This window comes from Eleginops maclovinus, chromosome 9, assembly GCF_036324505.1.
Source record: "Eleginops maclovinus isolate JMC-PN-2008 ecotype Puerto Natales chromosome 9, JC_Emac_rtc_rv5, whole genome shotgun sequence".
Taxonomy (NCBI): domain Eukaryota; kingdom Metazoa; phylum Chordata; class Actinopteri; order Perciformes; family Eleginopidae; genus Eleginops; species Eleginops maclovinus.
This window is the reverse complement of record NC_086357.1, coordinates 2,058,569-2,079,751: the sequence shown is the minus strand read 5'-3', so window position 1 is coordinate 2,079,751 and position 21,183 is coordinate 2,058,569. Positions and strand designations below refer to the sequence as shown.

The 21,183-nt window shown below is 40.9% G+C and overlaps 1 protein-coding gene across 2 annotated transcripts; it reads right to left on the bottom strand.

Moving 5' to 3' along the window:
• Nucleotides 1-1,316: 1,316 nt before the first annotated feature.
• hdlbpa (high density lipoprotein binding protein a) lies at nt 1,317-19,934 on the bottom strand. Of its 2 annotated transcripts, none has more exons than XM_063891017.1 (28): nt 19,826-19,934; nt 17,673-17,744; nt 14,624-14,738; nt 14,344-14,522; nt 12,669-12,884; nt 12,372-12,578; nt 12,066-12,281; nt 11,313-11,519; nt 11,114-11,221; nt 10,918-11,022; nt 10,680-10,758; nt 10,451-10,590; nt 9,319-9,423; nt 9,118-9,231; nt 8,940-9,026; nt 8,720-8,851; nt 7,938-8,156; nt 7,387-7,608; nt 7,065-7,283; nt 6,831-6,969; nt 6,592-6,740; nt 6,411-6,515; nt 5,833-5,967; nt 5,501-5,644; nt 4,225-4,404; nt 3,476-3,592; nt 3,232-3,375; nt 1,317-2,692 (listed from the first exon to the last, which is right to left on the bottom strand). In XM_063891017.1, exons 3-28 carry the CDS (start codon nt 14,697-14,699, stop codon nt 2,603-2,605), a joined length of 3,834 nt encoding a protein of 1,277 aa, XP_063747087.1. In that variant the 5' UTR covers nt 14,700-14,738; nt 17,673-17,744; nt 19,826-19,934; the 3' UTR covers nt 1,317-2,602. The 2 variants fall into 2 exon arrangements, with proteins under 2 accessions (XP_063747087.1, XP_063747086.1); XM_063891016.1 differs by having other exon boundaries at nt 6,592-6,743; nt 19,826-19,933.
• Between the last annotated feature and the right edge of the window lie 1,249 nt (nt 19,935-21,183).

The following is a 21,183-nucleotide window of genomic DNA, read 5'->3' as shown; positions in this document are numbered from 1 at the left end:
AATGTCATATTGCGATTTTGGTCATTTGTTGGAAATAACTCATACATTAACTCCATTGAGGCTATCTAATTAGGTAACTTTTAAAAAGTACATGAACTTGATAGCATTAGCAGCCCTGGAAAAAAGCTAACAGGGCCGTCCGATGTGTTATATTGAATAGAGTGAGTTCACATTTGACAAGTTTCTCTTTACCCAGCCATTAACAGGGGTGCATTGGCATCACAGTTACAGCATATAATTGTTACCCTTTTTTTGAATAAAAAAACACGCCGATTTAGCCTTTGCGGCCCAGTGTTTGGCCACACAGATTACTTTTATACGCCATTTCAACCCACAGGGAACACTGTTTCACACTAGAATATCAATAATAATAATAATAATCATCAATAAAATGTTTAAGTCATATATTTTACTTGTTTTTGTTGTTTGATTTCTGACTCATTGCCGTTTCAGGATCTATGGTTTTAGTTGTAATAGAATGAATAAAAATGTCAGTTGGGGGGTTCAGGCGTGTATTTTGAATTACACTGGATGAATCAGACATCCATGGTGTCAGAAGGAATATCCTGCAGACTTTTTTTTTAGTTTCCCCAGCATCTCAAATTATAAAGGCCTACTTTAGTGCATTTGTGTTCCTTTAAAACGAACCCTCCTGACTTTCCCACCACACTTCAAACAATTACACTAATATCTGTTGATAAATTCTCCAGTGGTAAATGATCAAAATCCTTGTTGCAGTATGTTGATACTTTATTGATTTGGTTTAAGTATAACCTGGGATGGCCTCTATCATGAACACCAAACCGTTCCTCTTTCAGTGCAGGTCTTTGCCCTGTGTGGTTTTAAATATATGACAGGACATTTAACTGAGGTTAGAGTGTGCGTGTGTGGAAAAAGCAAATGTGTACATTCATTATAATGAACTGCACAGACACTGCTGGTTCCAATTGATATGTTAGGTTTAGGTTTCTTGGATGTACTACAGCTACTGGGATTGGGATGTCACGTAGAGAACCCAAAATCTCTCGAATGGGTCGCAGGCGACTAAGGTAGTGCAGTAGTCTTTCAATCGGAGGGTTGTTGGGTTGATCCCAGCCAGTTAACAGTTGATGAGTGTGGCTCTATGTATGACTGGGTGTGAATTAATGTGAATAATTGAAGTGTAAGTGTAAAGGTGCTATAAATACTTCCCTCTGGCACCACCCGCAGGCCAGTGAGAAAGACTCATGTAACCCCACTGTTAAGTCCCCACAGCATCAGACCATGCATTGGATAGACAACCTTACTCTTCATAATACAACCAGGACTCAAAAACAGAGGTTTTCAATTTTTATTGACTTTTTGGACAATTTATTTTCCAGTGTCATCCGTAACCGTATTTGCATAATCTTTCATTCGATGCTAGGAGGATATAAACCAAGGTACTCTGATACAAGATGTTGAGTTAGCAGCTAGCAAGCTAAATCTGCACTGCTCAGGCAGCTCATCATAACAACTGAGGGGCAAATGTTCCGAGAGCTTTCAAAGGAACAACATACCTTCCAGAAGTCCATTAAAATGCATCTAGACATCATTTCTACCTGGTTTGTATCTTTCTAGTTGTAAGGCTGATAAAAAGGGCCATTGCTATTTAACAGACGGACTGCATAGCAACTGGAAGACAAAGGGACTGGACACTGACCCATTACAGAAGATGAGTAACACAGGACATCACTAAGACAGATAGTTGGCACGAGATGGTCGGTCTACTGTTCTGCTCACAAACAGTCATAGTATTTTTTGTAGAGGGATTTACTTTTGAATGTCTAAAAAAAGTTCATTCAACAGTTAGTGTGAGGTTTGATACGTTGGAGCTCTAGGCCTAGTGTTGTGAGAAGTTTAGTTCTGGCATGATCTCCAAGCATCTGGCAGTTTGAATGGGTGCCATTCTGCAGTGGCTGAAATCACCCCCCCCCCTTAGTAAAGTTTACAAATTTATAAGGCTACAAGGTACGTGCCACTACTTGACCATAATCACAGAAGCACAGTTAACAAGCAAATGGAAAGATATGAGAGGACAACCACTACAGTGTGCTTGAGGGCGAACGACTGACAATTTTCACTCAGCTACATGAGTAAAGCAGGGGGAGGGGGGGGGTAGCCCCTCAGTTGGTCAGGCATCATTTCTGAACACCTTTCCAGCAGTAATTCAAACCCTTAACCCCACCCTGCGAAGGCAACTAAGATAAGGGCAGCTAAATAAAATACAAAAGTGATGTCTGGCCAACGTTCAATTTGGTATAACAGTTCAAACCACGATGAAATGTCAGGTTTAATCAACACTTTAATGTCCGACTGTGCAGACTTACCGCAACATATGTCTCTTTTTTCTTTTAAGCATAAGACGGCATTATTTAATGCAGATACAAAGCTCACAAGTCAATTACAGTATTTGAAAGCACTTTTAGACTGATGAATCTGCGGGCAGATGGGGTACAGAGAGAAGGATGACGTTCTCAGAAGTGAAGACTTGCAGGGTCAGCGGTCAGTCCAGGTCAAGAGGGGGACGATGGAGGAGAAGATTGTTTCCGGTTTACTTCAGGCCCGTCTCTAGCAGCACCGCCTAGAAGCGCTTGGGCCCCCAGGGGGAGGACTTGGCTGCCACTGGGGCTCCAAAGCTGGGGAAATCCTCAGAGCTGCTCATGTCAGGGGCCTGGAAGAGGAAAGAAAATAGGTTTATTGGGAGACTTATTTGCCACTTTTTAATCACCATCAAACTAACATAGTTAATTACTTTTATTTATAAAACTATTTTGTATTACTAGTTTTGGGAATGTTACGTTTAAAAACGCAAATGAAAACATCATTAACTTCTTAAATATTTGCTCCTTTCTCAAACTGAAATCCAAACAAGTCCGGGTCAAATCATTTGTTCCATTTAGTTGAAATTAGTTAAAGGTTGTACAATCTCTTTATATCACTCCATAAATCTGAAAAATTACTGAGCCATACAAAAAAACTATTTATACCATGTTTTAGGAATAAGTAGATATATAAACCAGTAACCCCTAACCCCTCTGTAACAAACATTCAGCATATTGATGGAAAACAGACGCATTTTGAGGAAATGGCCTTCACAAAGAACTTTGGATGTTTTGTCTGAAAATATAAATATAAAATAGCCCAGACTCTCAAAAGAGAGGTTACCATTTGTACATTGAAACAGGGTCAGGCTTGGGGAGAAATACTTGCCTTCTCGCTGCCAGTGGTCCAAGGTGCCTCACGCACCACGAAGCCTTTGGATGGGCCACGATGTTCATCCATGGCACCAGCCCCGCCTACCCCAGGAGGCCTCATGTACGCCATCTTTGCCTCATTCTCCACAGCATCTGACATCTGGAGAAGGTGGCAAACACAAAGTGTCAGTGCCAGTCAGGAAACAGTAAGCCCTACAGGCATTTCTTATACTGTAAAAGTGTACAGTTGTCAAGCTTACATATTCCTCTTCCAGGTTAAGAAGGTGGTCGATTGCTTCATCCACGAGCTCAGGGCGACCTGTGACTGTCACCACGTTCGGGTCTGCAGCTCCACTCTGGGGAAACCTGAGATCAACCTGAGAAACATGGACACCACGTCAAATGCTGAACCCCTTTTGTTAAAGTTATATTTTGAAAGTCAAGGGTTAGAAAGAAAGCCCCTTCCACACATGCACTGCAACCCTTAACACATGTTGACATAACCAAGAGGAGCTGTCTGAAACATTAAATTCATATCAGCAACAAGACATTACGCCGTGGCGCTGGTGGCAAAGTGGTTCGGGGCTTGGCCTGGGAACTGGAAGGTTCAAGCCCCCGAAAGACCAAGTGCTACAGGGGTGTCTGTGAGCAAGGGAGCGTTCCCTACACTGCTCCCCGGGCGCCGTACATATGGCAGCCCACTGCTCCCAACACCAGGACGGGTCAAATCCGGGTATCCTTCTTATCACACTGCCAGCCACAGCGTCTTTGGGATGTCCCATTCTCAAGTAAGCTACACCCAAGTCACCACAATCACACGGGGGCGTCATAGGTAACTCTGCTTTCCACCTTTATTACCTTTAGACATCTACCAACACGCCTCCTGCTCAGCTTGTTCATGTTGAGAGTACATATTCTAAGAGTCCCAATCCACCTCCCCCAAGCCAGACTGCTCCAGCTGGGTAGAAACTAGAGCTGAAAAAGCGTCCAGTCCTCCGAGCAGCCTCACCTTAAACTCGTCCATGATCTTGCGGATGCCCTTGCCGCGGGCTCCGATGATGCGGGCATGGACCCTGCTGTCCAGGGTGATGTCCTCAGAGATCATCTCCTCCAGCTCATCCACTAAAGCCTGGATGGCATCTCGTGCTGCTATGGCTTTGTGCTCATACCCTGTAATAGTAATCTGATCCTGTGGAGAAATAGCAGCAAAGTCAACATGACATGGAAGAAAAATGCGATTTCATCCAGGGGTGTAGTTGTGCCGGAGCGCACAGGGACGCCGCACCACCACTTCAAAAATTGCAGTGGGCATAAGGAGCCGTAAAGTTGCCGCATTCTTTGCGCGGCTGTGTCTTTAGTTAAAAGACAGTGGGGATCTGTTCATCTGTCATACAATAAAGCCATTGAAAATATGATACAGTACAGTATAAGTACTTATGGGTGTCATTCAAGCTCCGCTGACTGTCTATGTCCGTCTGTGTGTCACAAGCGCATTTTGTATGAGTGAGCGAGCGAGCAAGAGAGAGAACAAGCCCATTGTTGTTGTTAGCATCTGGAGCTAGCTGCGCTAATGGATATAAGGAGCTGTTTCTACAACAAGATGGAGCAGAGTCCTCTCCTGTCAGACTGAGAGGCTTTGATAACCTCAGCTCAGTGAGGTAAAGCACTCTGAGGGTTTGGATAGTTAACTTTAGTTTCCGTTATCTCAGTGACTCCAACTGTTTGTTCACGATTTATGTGAACAAGTATTTCCAAGGCACACCTTTATACATACATAAATACATACAATAAATTAAAACGGGTATGAAATCATTCCAATTCATACTATAGGACAGTAAAACTCAAATACAGTTTGAAAGCAGGGAGTGATTAATTAAGTGTGTAAAGAAAATATGACCAAATTAAAATCATGTTTCATTATTGAAAGGTTTACAGTTTTGTTTCATATGGGTTTAGAGAGATGTATCCATAGTTCTAGTCCCTTCTTTTTGCTCTCAAAGTGCACCACATTGATGCTTTTAATTTCAAATCTTCTACCCCCAAATGAAAACATGTTCACATGGATAGGATACTCAATACATTTGCACATTTTTATAGTGACCTATGTTTATTATTTTCTTTATTGTTGGTCGCACTACACCCCTGATTTAATCTAGTCTGCTTTCACTATTTTAAGGATACAAGTACTTTTGTTATCTTTCATTCTCATGTTGCAATCATATAAACTGGTAACAGCACCACCTGCTGTGCTGATGGAGCTAGGCATTATAAAAAAGGAGCTATACCTGGTTTTCATCATTCTTCTCTGGGAACTGGATGTTCACATCGTGCTCCGTGCGGATAGTTGTTATGATGGCACCTTTGCGTCCGATGATTTTGGGGTGATACTTGGGGTCCACAGTGATGGTCAGCTTGAAGCTCCTGAGTGCCTGTAGAGGGGTAAGGGTCACAGTAATCCAGGTTAGTTTGACCTGTAGACCATTTCTACTCCTGCCGATGCTGGTGGTTGATTATTAAGCTCTTTCCCTCAGTGTTATTATGAGGGTGTCTTTAAAAAAGGTCATCTCAAAGAGTACTTAGTACATGATTCATCTACACAGCAGAGGGAAACACTGACCCGATCCTCCTGTTCGGACTGCAGCTCTTTGACGCGCTCCAAGAGGCCCTCTTTGGCGCGGTCCAGGTGATTGGCCAAGCCGGTGATGGAGATTTTATCAGACTGCTGCTCAGGAGCAGGCACTTGAATATTAACCTAGAGGCAGAAAGCAAGGCCACTCTTTAAGTCTTTATTTCAGGTGTTTTTAATATGAACATCTCACATAAATACACATATGAATCACAACAATAACAGCTCATCAAAAGTCTCAGCTTACAGCTCTAAACTTGAGATGATGCAGTTGGGGTTAGTTTGTTAGGTCATGATCATCAACTCTGTTTACAATTATTAGAACTCTTTTGTAGCATAAAAAAGAAAACGTGATTTGTGGGGAAATATATAAATGTAAAACTTAAAGATAAAAATAAATATAGCAAACTGAGATTGAGTTGGTTGCAATGGACTTTGACATTATTTCACTACATGATTTTACAGGTTAGTTTTATAACAACTCAATGAAATGTACTTTCATCAACTCTGGATTGAAATTAAAATAAGTCACATTGTGCCGCCCTGTGCCTTAACCACGCATAACACACCTCAAATTCGTCCATCATCTTGCGAATTCCACTTCCTTTCTGTCCAATGATGTAACGATGAAGCTCAAAAGGCACTTCCACCTCAATAGAAACAGGAACCAAGGCCTGAGGAAAGGAGTAAGTTAGGAAACAGAGAAACACTTTGGGAAAAATAAACCTGCGCTGCGTTATGAATGCTAACCTTCAGTGCTTCCACGGCGGCCTCGCAGCGCTCTTTGCGACCAGAAAGCACAATGATGTCACACTTTTTGGGTAAGTTTGGATCGACGGGCTCCTTCACTTCACCGTTGGTCTCACCATTCTCCTGAATGGGTTCCTCTGCAGGAGGTGCTGCTAAAAAGTAAAACCAGACGAGGTTTGATGAGAACATTACAATATATGACTCCCAATCCTAAGTGTTGACAGTGGTCCCGCATTTACCTTGTGGGTCCTCACGCTCTGGGAACTTGATCTGTACATTGTGATCTCTAGTGATCTGCTGGATACGAGAGCCTTTGGGACCCATGATGGAACGGTGGAACTTCTGAACAATCACACACTCAATGGTCACCTGAGCATCCTGGAAAACAGAAATAGGAAAATCATTGACATTTTAAAAAGAAAGAGTTGTGGGGGGGCACACTTTTGGCAAAACAAAACGTCAAATACACTAACCAAGTCCTCAACGATCTCCAGCATGCGCTTTTTGGCCTGATCCACACAGTCTTTGGCTCCTTTGAGGGTGACCTTATCGCTCTGGGTCCCAGTGCGAGGGAAGCTCACCATCACACCACCGTACTCATCTGCAAGGTCCCTGAGGACCTGGCCACGGCGAGCCACGAAGTAGCGATGGTGTTTTGGATCAACAGTCAAAGTATCCTCAACGACGTTGTCCTGTAACCAAAGAGTATGTGTATTTAATCTCCAGGCATCGTAAGAGCACCAACAGCTGGATTCTCCCCGTCTTGCTGTAATCAGAAGTCATTCTGAGTCTTACCAGACTCTTGATGAGCTCCTCAAGCTCCTTCTGGGCATCCCGCACGGCTTCTTCGGTGCCGACCACAGTGATTAGCTCCTGGTCTTTGTCGTCCGCGGTGGGGAAAATGATCCTGGCCCCGGTGCTGTCACGAACCTTACGGATGTTTGCACCACCTTTCCCTATGAGGAACTTGTGGTATTCGGGCTTTGCACGCAGCTCCGCAGTGTGACTCTTCGTTTGCTGAGGGAGAACATTGACAACATCATTTCTAACACAAGAAATCTTCACACGTCAACCTCAATTATGAGGTCGGTAATAATAATAATATTATTATTAACTGCAAAGTTTTACTGGATGGGGAAATCCCTTCATGCGCAATTTGATCATTTCTGACCACCTTGCCATTATCATTTTGAAGCCGACAGGAGACTGAAAGAGGTTCTTAGCATGTGGTTGTGTACCACAATAAAGCACAGCAGCAGCCTGTTTCACCCCTCCCTTACTTAGTGCATGCTTAGCGAGGTAAACAGAAGTTCAATTTTTTTTTATCATTAGACATTTTTACAAACCTTCTCCTCCGCCAAGGCCAGCAGCTGCTGCTTGGCTTTCTCCACCTCCTCTACAGGTCCTCTGATGGTGACCTTATCAATCCCTGAGCCCTCTGTGGGAAAGTGGATGTGCACACCGCCACACTCCTCCATGATGGAGCGCACAAAGCGGCCCTTTGACCCAATCAAGGAGTTGTGCAGCTTGGAGGGAATGGACACCTCGACCTCAGTGATGTTAGCCTGGACAGAGTTAGACTTCCTTTAGCACAGGAGCCAGATTTGGACACATGTGCCAAAGCTTTGGAAGGACTAATATATACGTTAGAGATTGGCAAATATATATTCAATATGTGATGTTAATTTACATATATTCTCACTATTCTTTAAGATGCCGACACATTAACGTGTAAAAACTGATTTCAAGTTCAAATGTACCAGTGGTCAAAGGTAAATATTGACATACTGTAGACAAATGTAACTTTTGTTCATAATTATTTTAACGTAATACAAATATTTTTCAAGACCAATTTGACTTTAAAATGATAGCAGATCGTCTCATAGTATCACAAATATCAGCACATTCTAAAGAGGGATTTCAAAATGAAAGCCCTTTGAGAGGTTCATTTACACTGATGTTTTTGTAATTATGCTTGTATGATCACACGCATCAGAAGGGTTAAACCAGTTATGTTATTTGAGGTACAATTTACATAGTGATACATAATATATTGCACTGTTGCCCAAATGAAAGGAATTTATATACAAGTCGCTCATCCCTAATATACGTGCATGCATGTTCTTACCAGTTCCTTCTGAATGGCCAAGATGCGATTCCGTGCAACCTCACAGTTCTCCTTCTTGCCCGTGATGACAATCATCTCAGAGTTGCTGTTCTCAGCAGGCAGGTCGATCCTTGTGTTAGTTTCTTCTCTAATCTAGAAAACAAATAGAGAACATCGTTTAGTGAGACACCCTGAAGTCATCACCCAACTTCATACAGTCTCTTTAAAACATATGCAGTACCTTCTTGATATTTGATCCTCCTTTTCCAATTATGTTTCTGTGGAACTGCTTGAAGATGGGGACTGAGAGAGAAAAGCTGTTCTCCATCTGACAAAAGGAATCACAGAGTTAACACACAACTGCACTAAGGTAGTAAAAGATACCTTATTAATCGAATAAGACCTTAGTAAAGATTTACCATCTCAGCCACTATCTTCTGCATGAACTTGGCGCATTTTTCCACCTCATTTCGGGGGCCCCTAAGTTGAACAATGTCACTTTTCTGGGCTGGGTCGGGGAAATTGATGATGACCTGGAATAAATATCATTATTAAGTTTCATAAGTTACAAATATTTTTTGGGTGCACAGACAATCCAACACCAACTGCTAACAACTCACCTCAGGGAATTTATCGCGCACTTCTTTTATCTTCTCCCCCTTTTGGCCAATGATGGCTCGATGAAAACGCTGTTCAATGATCAGGTCCTTTGTACGCTCATTCTCCTGAGAGAAAACAGGTTTAGGAACAGCACAGCCAGGGTTTGTATAGCTTTGGAAGAGTCAAATTTAGGCGATTTCAAGATGCCTATATTAGAAAAGTCTGTATCGGGCCGTCGTTTAGCTCAGTTGGTAGAGCTGACTGACCATGCAATGGGGTTAGGTCCCCAAGCAGAGGACCTGGGCTCGAATCCGGCTTGGGACCATGTGCTGGGTGTCATCCCCTCTGTCTCCCCCTTTCATATCTATCTCTCTATTAAAAAGGCACTGTTTGCCCAGAAAAATCTAAAAATAAAAATCATTTTAAAAAATGTTTTTCTAAAAGTCTGTATCATACGGAGCCCCTAAGGTGACATGAAAAAAAAAAAAAAAAGTTTAGTTTCACGTGCTCACGTGAAACTAAACTTTCTTTTTTTTTTTTCATGTCACCTTAGGGGCTCCGTATGATGAAGGTGAAAGCTGTAGATTGATGTAGCCTGGCCCATAGGGCTACTGGTACGGAGCGTATACTGGAGACAGTCAGTGAAAGAAATGACTACAGTACAGGAGTTAGTTGCGCTATATTTCAATCTCGGTCTTTATTATAAGGACATTGCTGCTTTGCTCGCAAGTCGTCACCATTTTCACGTGCGTCACCAGTTTCACGTGCGCACGTGAAACTAAACTTTTTTTTTTTTTTTTTTTCATGTCACCTTAGGGGCTCCGTAGTATCAACACATTTAAAGTGCAATTGTTAATAATTTCGTTACCACAATGCCTTACACGACAGACATTCATATATATTGTCTTTTTGTTAATATTGCTACCTGATTGTATGTTTTGATCATGACAGCTCTGTAACAAGCCTTAGTAAAGATGTGTTTATGCAAGTGGTTGTGAAGATTAAACAACATTGAAAATCAAAGCATGTTTAAACGAGTATTTTCTCATTCAAACATGTATCCGACATTCAAAACATTGACTCGGCTTATTCCAAACTTTAAAGACAACCCCAGCGCATCAGGATCCAATTTGCAGCCTCAGTTTGTCTCACCATGCGTGACGCCAGCTCAAGCAGCTCCTTCTTGGCTTCCTGTACGCCCTGGGGATCCCCTTCGATACGGATCAGGTTGCTTTTCTCGTTGTCAGGGGGGATGCGGACAGTCACCTTGTGCAGTTCTTTGATGCGGTTGACTATGAATAATACAAATAAAACGTATGGTTTGAGGATGTTGATCAGGTTTTTGTATGCACAATGCTTTTGACAGTAACACTATACTTACTGTTGACACCTCCTTTTCCAATCAGGTGTCTGTGGAATTTGGTATCCACGCTGATCTCGGTGTAGTCCATACGGCTTACCTTTTAGGTGAGAGTAGAATAAATGTATACAAAGGATTAACTTGGCTCAACAAGAAAATATCACTTCGGGTATTAACTTTACAACACATATTCTGACATCAGAGAACTGTTTTGATAGGCAGTGGGAATTTGGGTGCAAGTCAGAAACTTGTTACTTACCAAATCTGCAACAATGACTTCAATCTGGCCCTGCACCATCTGCACGTCTTTGGTGGGTCCCTCCAGGGTGATCTTATCTTCTCCCTCAGTGAACTCAATGTGCACCTGAAGGCAAAATACATGGAAAGTAAAATAAAATAAAAACCAATATAGTATCATTAGAATGCTTTAGTCAAGAAATGTATAGTAAACATACCTTGGGCATTTGTTGGGTAATCTTGGCCAAGTTCTGCCCCTTCTTGCCAATAATGAAACGATGAAGCCAAGAGGGAGCTGTGACCGAGGAAACAGTGTAGCTGTTTGCCTGCAAAAGGAAGCGTGTTCTTTAAGTTAAGACTTCATTTCTTCAATGAATACAGCTTCTAACGTCATCAGTACATGAAAACATTCCACACCTTGGCATAAACTTCAGTGAGGGCCTGACCCAGGCGGTCGGGCTCCCCACGGAGGATGACAGTTTCTGAGCTGCTGTCGGACGGTGGGATCTCCACTGACACACCAGTCTTCTCCAGGATCTCCTGCAAGGTGTTTCCCTTGGGGCCGATCACATACTTGTGCTGAGACTTCTTCACTTCCACTGCGATGGTGGTGGAATTCTTCTTCTGCAATAAAAACAAATAGAGAGTTGATCAGGGCAAAATTAAATCTTAATATTCCACATACCTATGTGATCTGGAACTAAAAACAACAAATGTTGTAAACTGAAACTAGTGCCTGGTTTAAGAAATACATACAAATTTAAGTCAATTCATTTCAGTTTGTTTGGGTTGTTTTAAGATATAATATACAACTACCTAAAAAGGAGACTGCATGAATTTACACCAACAATCAAGACATGAAACTGAAAAGAGTTAAGAACTTTGAGACGGAGCTATGTGGCATTTGCTACACATTTAAATATTGTAGTAATATATGTAGCATCCATCCCCCATCAGCTCAGGTCTATGTAAATCAGCTTGATCGGGATGAAAGTATGTATACGTGACAACAACCTTCCAAGACAGGAGACTTCCTACAAGTCCTATAAAATGTATCGTATAAAAGATTCTTAAAAAACAAACAGATCGAAAATAAAAGACTAAATAAAAAAATAATTACAACCTTAGTATTAAAAAAGGTTTCCTTGTAGTCGTTTTGTTTTGGCTTACCTTTTCTTCATAAATCTTCTTGATCATAGTCACAGCAAGGGCCACTTGCTCCTTCTCCCCAGTGATGACAATCTCGGTCTTGTTGACGCTGGGAGGGGGGACATTAACACGGGCTCCGGTCTCCTGCATCATCTCTCCTACCTGCTTGTTGTAGGCACCGGTGATGAATGGGTGGTACACCTTGTCAATATTCACTCTCTCCACAGCACGCTTGTCCTGTAAGAGTAAGCGGGGCGGGGGGGGAAACAATGAATATTGCTCCTAAAAGCTGTGACATCATGACACAAGTCAGTGGAAACACATTACCTGCTCGGCAGAGATCAATAGGATCTCATGCTTTGCCTTCTCCAGGCCCTCCTTGGTGCCAGAGATCTTGATCTGGTTACTGGGGTCGTCGGGTCGTGGGATCTGGATTTTGGTGGCAGTCTTGAGCTCGAGCTCTTGAAGCTTCTCCCCATTTTTGCCGATGACAAAACGATGGTGCTCCTTGGGGATGGCAACAGTAGCCGAGGCCTGTTAGGAATAGAATACACAGTTGGCACCATTGCCTTCAACTACTATTACCATTTACTGTCATAAACAACAAAAGACGGATCTCTTCACCTGAGTCTGCAGTCGGGACACAATCTCCTTGCGGGCCTTCATCACGGCATCCAGCTTTCCGGAAACCATGATGGAGAGGCCCTGATCTTTAGCCAAGGAGAGTTCCAGGTGGGCTCCGGTCTTATGCATGATGTCCACACAGACCTTCGCTTGGTCTCCTTCCCCAAACTGGTTGAGGTCCTTGTACTTGCGCTCCTCTAGCGGCACATGGAAAACCTAGTGGTGGTAAAAGGAAAAAAAGGTCAATATGATGTGATGAACACATTTTTCATAAGAACAAATGAGACGTGTTGGCAGTAAAAAATACGCCTTGATTATTTAGCTGCAGGCATCCCTGAACTTATGAAAAAAAAGAAAATGAGTGACACTCAAAAAAACAAAAAGCTAGAGCCTTAATTTAGACCTGACTTTAAAGAGTTCAGTCAAACAGTAATATTTATTCTTAGTTCTAAGAGGCCTAAAATGTACTTCAATATTGCTCATTTCAACTATTTTTGAATAGTTATTTCCTATTACCCTGGACTTGGAATCACGTAGCAGCACCAGTAACATGTTGTATTGTATGCGACACATTCCTTTACCCTAATGTTTGGACACATGTCACTGCAGTGATTAATGACATTAACAACACTGCTCTGCATTCTGTTTCAGGGCCCCGTTCAGAAACCGTCATGGCAAACTGAAACACTTGCATCCATTGTTGGTGGTATTAGTCATACTTATGTTTTCACTGCTCAAAAACTCAAAAAGTCTACAGTGAAAAGAGTCTCTGGCTAAATATTTTAAATGTACTCTGTCAAAATAGGGTATTTGCTGTATATGCTTGTCCTGGGGTTTTCTTTTATAAGAAATACAAGTTGAATGTACTAAAATGAAACAATTATTTCCCAGTCTATTAGAGAATTGGTGGCACACCAATACAGGTGGATTCAATTTTGCTGCTGGATTGAGGGCATGTACACACTGCTCACTGCCCGTTACACTTTTCCTCTCGGATAAATCTAGATTTTGGTGACCTCATAATTCCAAGCATAGCAGGGAGCAGCAGAGGTCTAATCCAACAGATTACACCTGTGTGGAGCATTACATTTAGCCTTTAACACCAAGAGGGATACATCTGTCACAGAGACAGTTTAAGCAACCTCTCCACCAACAGGGACTCAAGATTAGGAATATTAGGTTTCCAGATTAGGACTTTTAAAAGGTTAACAACAACTATTACGAAACTTTTGGAGGCAGGCTTATTATTCACAGGAAAATAATGCGAAAATTATACATTTTCGGAAAAGAAACTTGGATACACCCAGGCATTAAAGTGTGATTCTTGAATATTCAGGCATAAATATATTTGATAACTTTCAGAGAAGGGCCTTCACTGTTTACTGACCACATCTGCTGTGATGAGGAAGAACTCATTTTACAAAGTGAAGCAAAGATGTTCCTTCTTTGGCAATTGTATGACTTTTATTTGGATTAATTTGAATAGTTTAGGCGGCATACCGACCCCCTTTCTAGGAAATACATATTTAATGCAGGTTCTTAAAATAAATTGTGAAATGCATTCCAGTTAATGTAGTAGTACCAACTGAAGAAGTGGAAGAAGTATCAGTAAATTATAAAACAGACAAAGCCAGACAACCTTCAGAATAAATGAATGACTCAGAAAGTGTTCTACCTGGGTGATAACAGAGGACTTGAGTGGACGGATCTTAGATGTCCAGGCGTTGGCAGTTTCCTGGGTCCCCTCAGGTGAAGCCGCCTTCTCAGGCAGAGGTGGGAAAGCATCCTTGTAGGTAGGAAGTGCATCTTCTTCCTCTACAGCGACGGGTCCTGTCACGGGTCCTGCCCCAGCAGCTGTTCACAGACAAAAGCAGATGAGTCCCCATATGGCTTTTCATTTTTCAAATGAAGTCCAATCCTTAAAAAAAAAAATTTTAAAAAATGGAAGTACTCACCAACACCCTGCTCTGGCAGAAGCCCACTGCGGTGCTCATTAAAGCTTTCCTGCGTAAGTACAGCGACTGAGCTCATGTTCAAAATCCCACGTTTACAGAGAGTCCGAGTGTGCCACTGTAAGGAACGGTGACATTATTTAAACAGGTGTAGCAGCAGACTTTATAACCAAAAACATATAGGCTCAATTAGCATTTCAATACGAGTCATAGAGTGTGGATTTCTGTTTAAGCACATTTCTTTGTGAACGGATATTTAAAAACATGGCTTGTATATTTGGTTGATTATACAGCCTACTGAAAGAGGTATTACTAAGCCTTCATTATTTCATGTTAAATAATTACGATGCATTTGGCACTGCTGACTTTTGGAATCATTGTTGCGCTTTAATAGGTTTGTTAACATTTTATTTTGTGCTGAATTACAAAATGTTGCTCCAACTTCAATTAAAATGTAATTGTTGATGTGATATTTAGGAGGAAAACAATACAAAGGCGTATGACTGGCGTCAGCCACACTTTTACAATAACTTCCCATCTAATAATTGATTAAATTCATCATATGTTTTGTTTTTTATGAAAATTGGGCAACAAAAACTAGTTATGAAATGGACATTTCTTAATCCCAGTGGGGAAATGTAGGCGTTTAAAGGAGCATGAGAGAGAGCGTGAAGAACAGGACAGATTCACACAAGGTAAAACCAATTAAAAACACAAAAATGTAATTATGTTGTAACCATTAAAACAAGATATCACCACAAGGTAAAATGTTGATAACTTAAAAGAACATATACGAGTTCAGATTGTTAAGGTCCCAACAGGTGGCATCCAACCTTACATGTTTGAGCCTTTATCGGAGGAGGAAACCGATGAGTTTGAAGAACAGCCAGTTGGTCGGAGATTGGAGAGCAACGTTACGGAGTAGTTAGTGTTAGCGTGAGTGTTTCCAGCAGCTGGTGTATGCAAATGTTGGGACTGGACTACCGTGTGTGACGTCACACACAGGGATTGTTGTAATTCGCCCGTTTTACCGCTGTGATATGCATATTCATGATTTGCACATGAAGGAGGAAACAATGGTGTTTGAGGTTCACGGTATGTCAGTACAATGTACCAAACTCTCCTTATTCAGCTATGCCAAGGGAAATACAGTTTTACATTCTATGGCACCTTTAAATATATTTAAATACAAGTTTAATATAATGTGTGTTATAATTAATGACTGGATTTAACGGGATATTGTTTGCCATGTGTAGAGGTTCAGCACTACCAGTAACTAAGTATATGATAAGCTCCTTATTCAATTAACAAACTAAGTTTTGCATACACTCCTTTTTTGATGATGGATGAAACAAGACCCACGTTTGAATGTTGGACTGTATCTTCGTAAGTGTCACATGCACAGGATTAGTACGCTCTATGGAATTATCAGAGTTGGACTTTGGGTTTCCACCATTATCTAATCTACCTTTATCAAAAGAAGCCTCACTTCCTGTCACATTACCATGCAGCACTGTGTTAATGTATGCTGAGACTGAGTAAAGAGATTATGCCCAAGCAGCACAAAGAAAACACTGGTGTGGGCGGGGCCACAGCTACAGCACATTCTGTCTTTCCAGAAGAAACCAGTTTGTCTTCTGTTAGACACGCTTTTACCAGGGCTATTCTGAGGAGTGTTACCTAGTGAGCAGGTTCCGGGGTTAAGAGGATTTTTCCTCACTGACCCCTCTGTACATCCACGTTTGATAGGATTAAAGAAAAATCCACCGAAAGAATACTCAGAAGTCATGCCTCTGGACTTTGAACATGAACAGCTCTTTCCAGTAAAACAAAAAAGCGCAAAGCCAATTTTATGTAATTTTTGAAAGGCCATACAGCCGTTTTGATTTTTCTCAGAACTTGTTAACGCATATTTCCCTCTAATAAATAAGTAGACAAATGAGTGTTGTGACTAAAGCTTGATTGCACTTCACTGTCAAAACTTAATCCATCATCAGGAGTCACCGACTGTTTTTCTGTCTGGCAGAGAAACTTAGATTCCATCCAACAAGAGCAGAAGAATGTGAATTGTTTTTCGGGTGGAACTTGCCCCGAAGCATGCCTGAAATTCATCTGAAAGCAGGGAAGAGACTCCCAGATGTGACGGATTACTTGGTATCAGCGATTTTTCCCAAAGACTAGGCAATTCAAGAACATTCACTTTGAGCCTCAACATGGTAGGAGTCAGTATAGCAGGCACTTACCCCTTACACATTTACACCACCCTCCCACTGGCCTCTTCTTTGTCAGGCTTCATAAACTTAAGGCTGCTCTGCACTGTACTGTTTGAGGGCCCTGTTGCCAATCTTAAGTGTGTGAATATCCTTCATCTGAATATAAACCAAAACAATAAATAAGTAGGTCATGTTTGTGAAATATAAAACGACTTTGCATCAACATTACTTCAGAGGTAGGCCAAACCAGCAAGTTCTCATTTGGCAAGAGAAGGTGCAAAACACTTCAAAGTCATGTGTGAAAGTCTGTTACATATGCTAACTACTTGGATATGTACAGACTGTATGTCCGTTTCAGCCAAAATAAAAGTTTGGTATGTTCACATAGTGAATGATGTTTTCATATTCCTCCAGAATAAACCATAATATAGTACAACATAAAACAATGTATGATGCTGCCTGCTTTGACTGAGATATGAATGATAGGGAGGATTTTTTATTTTTTTCCCCCATGTTCGATAGATACAAAGGATTACGACACAAAATCAATTGCTTTGGACATCTAACGCTCCATGATGGCCAAAATTCAAATGTGAACAGCTGAACTACAAGTGCTGACTGCCTACTCCACATTTCCATATGTACAGGATTGACAAACAAACACCTTAGCAAACTTGCTCAGCTAGTGCTGAAGCTTTCAACTCCAACATCATAAGTACAGTTCAGAACTACAGAGCACATTTTAAAGCTGTGGACAAAATCCCATTTAAGACCAATCCTAATTGCTTAAAATATTATTAGTATCAGTGCTTACAATGCTCATAGTTGTAAAAACTTACCAGCTAAATGGTCAGTTACCAGTTAATCCGTCCTGTAAAGATGCAATTTCCCGTCAGCCTGCCAGCTTTTGCCTGAAAAACCACAAAGAAAAAAGGATCAGCTTTATCAACATAAACATGATGACATCTCAGCTTCAACAAAAATAAAACGATAGATAGATAGATAGATAGATAGATAGATAGATAGATAGATAGATAGATAGATAGATAGATAGATAGATAGATAGCAGGGGCCTTGCTTCAAAACCATCACTGCAGGCTTATATGTGCAAGAAAAACAACATTTTACTTTAAAATCTCTATATGATATATTTGTAATGTTTGTAATATTGCTTACATGATTAATAATAAGAACCATCCAAGTCAACTTCACTCAAGAGTGAGGAATAGAAAACAGCTGTTGTTGGGGCATAACTTGTATGTATTGACAGTAGAGCTTAATTGTGAGACCAGTAGTAGTAATAATGCCATCTCAGACAACTGAAACCATCCATTAATTGAGAAGAATTCAGATGAAGTTGATGCCAAGAAGTGCATTACTGAACTCCAGTAAAGTATTGGTGCCATTGGATCTCCCTCTCCTTGGAAAGCATCTGGCTGCTATAATTGGATACTGCACTGTCAGACAGGAGACCAGACCTGGCAATTAATGAAACTGCTGTGGGAGAACCAGGTAAATAGGCCATGAATGCTCTCTTATGTCCATGTATGGTTTAAAGTGACATTTTGAGCAAGAGTCTATAAAGCATAAGTTGTTTTCCACTGGTTGCACCAATTTCCTATCACACCAGAATGTTATTAGGCATGGGTTTAAGTTACCACTGAGGTGTGCACACGCTGCCATGTTTAGTTAAGGGTCCCTTTTAATGCTTACACAATATTGTAAGTAGGCACACATGATGTAACTAACTATCCCTTTGTGTACTAGTGGTGGGCATAAGGTATGGCCTTTTAATGTTATTAAAGCACCTAATAATGTAAAAGCCACTAATGCTCCTTTTTAAAACAGCAGTATGCTATTAGATAGCGTAACTGCAAACTCCATGGCTTAAATGACACGTGTGAGTTACAACAGTGATGAAAGGTTGTTTTGATTGAATTACAATGTCGTTATTGCAGTTTAGCGTTTCAACTAGTGACATATGATTGCTCACAAGATCCAAACTCATAAAGAACCCAATCGCACTTTAAAGCGATCAGACGACGTATGTTAATAGAAAATTGCTTTGCATTATCGATCCTCCGAGGTCATTCATGTTAATGGGCTGCTCAAGTTAACGCTGACGTGCTCGTCTAGCTAGTTACATTTGCATTAACGTTAGCTGTAACATGACAACCTTGGAGCCTCTATAACGTTACACACAAATCCCAGATTAAGGATTTAAGTAGCTGGTTAGTGCGAGTGCTAGCCAACACGATATCATATTAACTAGCTGACAGTTGCCAGCGACACACCAGAGTGAAGGCTAGCTGCCGTCATGTCGGCTAACGTTGAACAACCATAAATAATGGACTGAAATCGAGACAAAGGAACAGTAATATAACGCCGAATGTTTAGCGAAAGCGTGTACCTTTTGGTTGAACTAAAAATAATCAGTAGCACAATCACTGTAGCATGGAATACTTGCTCCGAACCCCAAGCTAAAGCTAGTTAGCAAACTTGCTAAAAACTTTGACTGTGGTGTGTGTGCGACTGTGACACGTAGCTCCTCGGCTAACATGTAGCTTGGCTCACCAAAAGCCCTGCACACAACTTCAAGCTGTGCCTTAGCCAGCTATAATAACATGAGGCTATCAGGGTTTTGAAAATAAAACAATGAAATGAATCGGCTACACTCAAACCCTGGGCTCGTATCATTTTATTATAAACGAGCCAGCGTGAACACGGCCGTAAAAAGTACAAGTTGAACTGTAGCATTAGCTAGCGAGCTCAGGTTAGCTTACAGTCTGCTCTACTAGCTCGCTAAGTCCACGTAGGCATACAGCTGAGCAGGGAGAAATGACACGGAGTCAGGCCAGAACATACTGTAACGCTCCAGCTTTACCAACAAACTACCTCTCCGACAAGTAGCAGTCTGCTATGTAGAAGACACGTAGAGGTCATATGTAAGGGCATTGCAGTCATATTAAGTAGAAAACGGTGAAGAACTTACTTATTTGTATGTTCTCGTCTGCCCTGAAGGTGCAGAAGCTGAGATGAAATTCCACTGGCGAGAAGGTGGGATTGAAGCCTGACGGATATATACCAGAGCCGCCCACCAATCATATCCTCCAACGTCACGTCAAAGAGTCCGATTACAAAAAACTTCTTCTCGTTTCCGAACCTCACGGACTCTTGGACAACTTCTGCACTTTGATTAGATTACGTTTTAACATAGATTGCAAGATAATATGTGGTTAATGGTCTATTGCCACAATGCAAATGTGGTCTAAATCAATCAGTGTTGGAAATAGTATTCAACTATTTTCTTTAAGTAAAGGGTCTTGTAAAAGTCCTGCATTCAATATCGTCCCTAAATCAAAATAAACCTATTTTAAAATCATTTAGTCTGCTATAGATTTTTTTTTTTAAATCTAAATGTTGTCAAGCTAGAATTAGTTTTAACAATTGTATATACTGTTGGATTGATTTATACCAATTAATATATGTTCTACTATAAAATATTACTATATAGGCTACTATACTAGTATTAATGTATGAAATCTTGATGTGAAAATACGTAACTATCATTTACAGCTGTCAGATAAATGTAATAGAGAAAAAGTATGTCTCCCTCATATACTCGACTACTACTTCTATATGATGTACCGTAAGATAAAAGTGGGTTGAAATCAATAAGTCAAAAGCCAAACATTTTCCACTGCAATCCATGTTAAAGTCATTAATCCAGGCTCACTATGTTGTTTGCTGTAAATTTAAGAAAGCCATGTGCACATGCAAAACAATGTTCTTTGAAGACAACAACATGTGCAGAAATACATGTTCAGAAAGGCTGCATTTTCGGCTCCTTCCTCAGCTAGTTGTTTACCGATATATGGCACAAAGTAGCAAAGTCCACAGTTTACTCCAAGCAGAATACTAAAACCATGAATACAAATAAAAAACACCCTGTAATTAAGCTTTGAGATTAAAGTCAGTCCATTCTGAAACTGTGTTATTCCCTGTTAACTGACAAACTCTCAATCAGCCAGAAGCAATGTCAAGCTGTTGTCTTCAAGCTTATTATTATTAATCAAAGTTCTTATTTGTATACATTGAATTAAATATATTTCTTTTTCTTTTGGACCTCTAAGATGTATGAGTAACTTGAGATCATTATTTTTTAATTAATAAATATTTTTTTTGTCAAGGATGAACCTTACTGCTCAAATTCAATTAGTTTGTTAACATTGTATTATGACAGTGTCCATTGCTCTCTGCTACTATTACAAAAGCGTTTTCCAAGTCACTTCTACAAAGGTGAATACATGGATTATTGAACAGGCCTACCGGGCACAGGCCCAGGAGTAC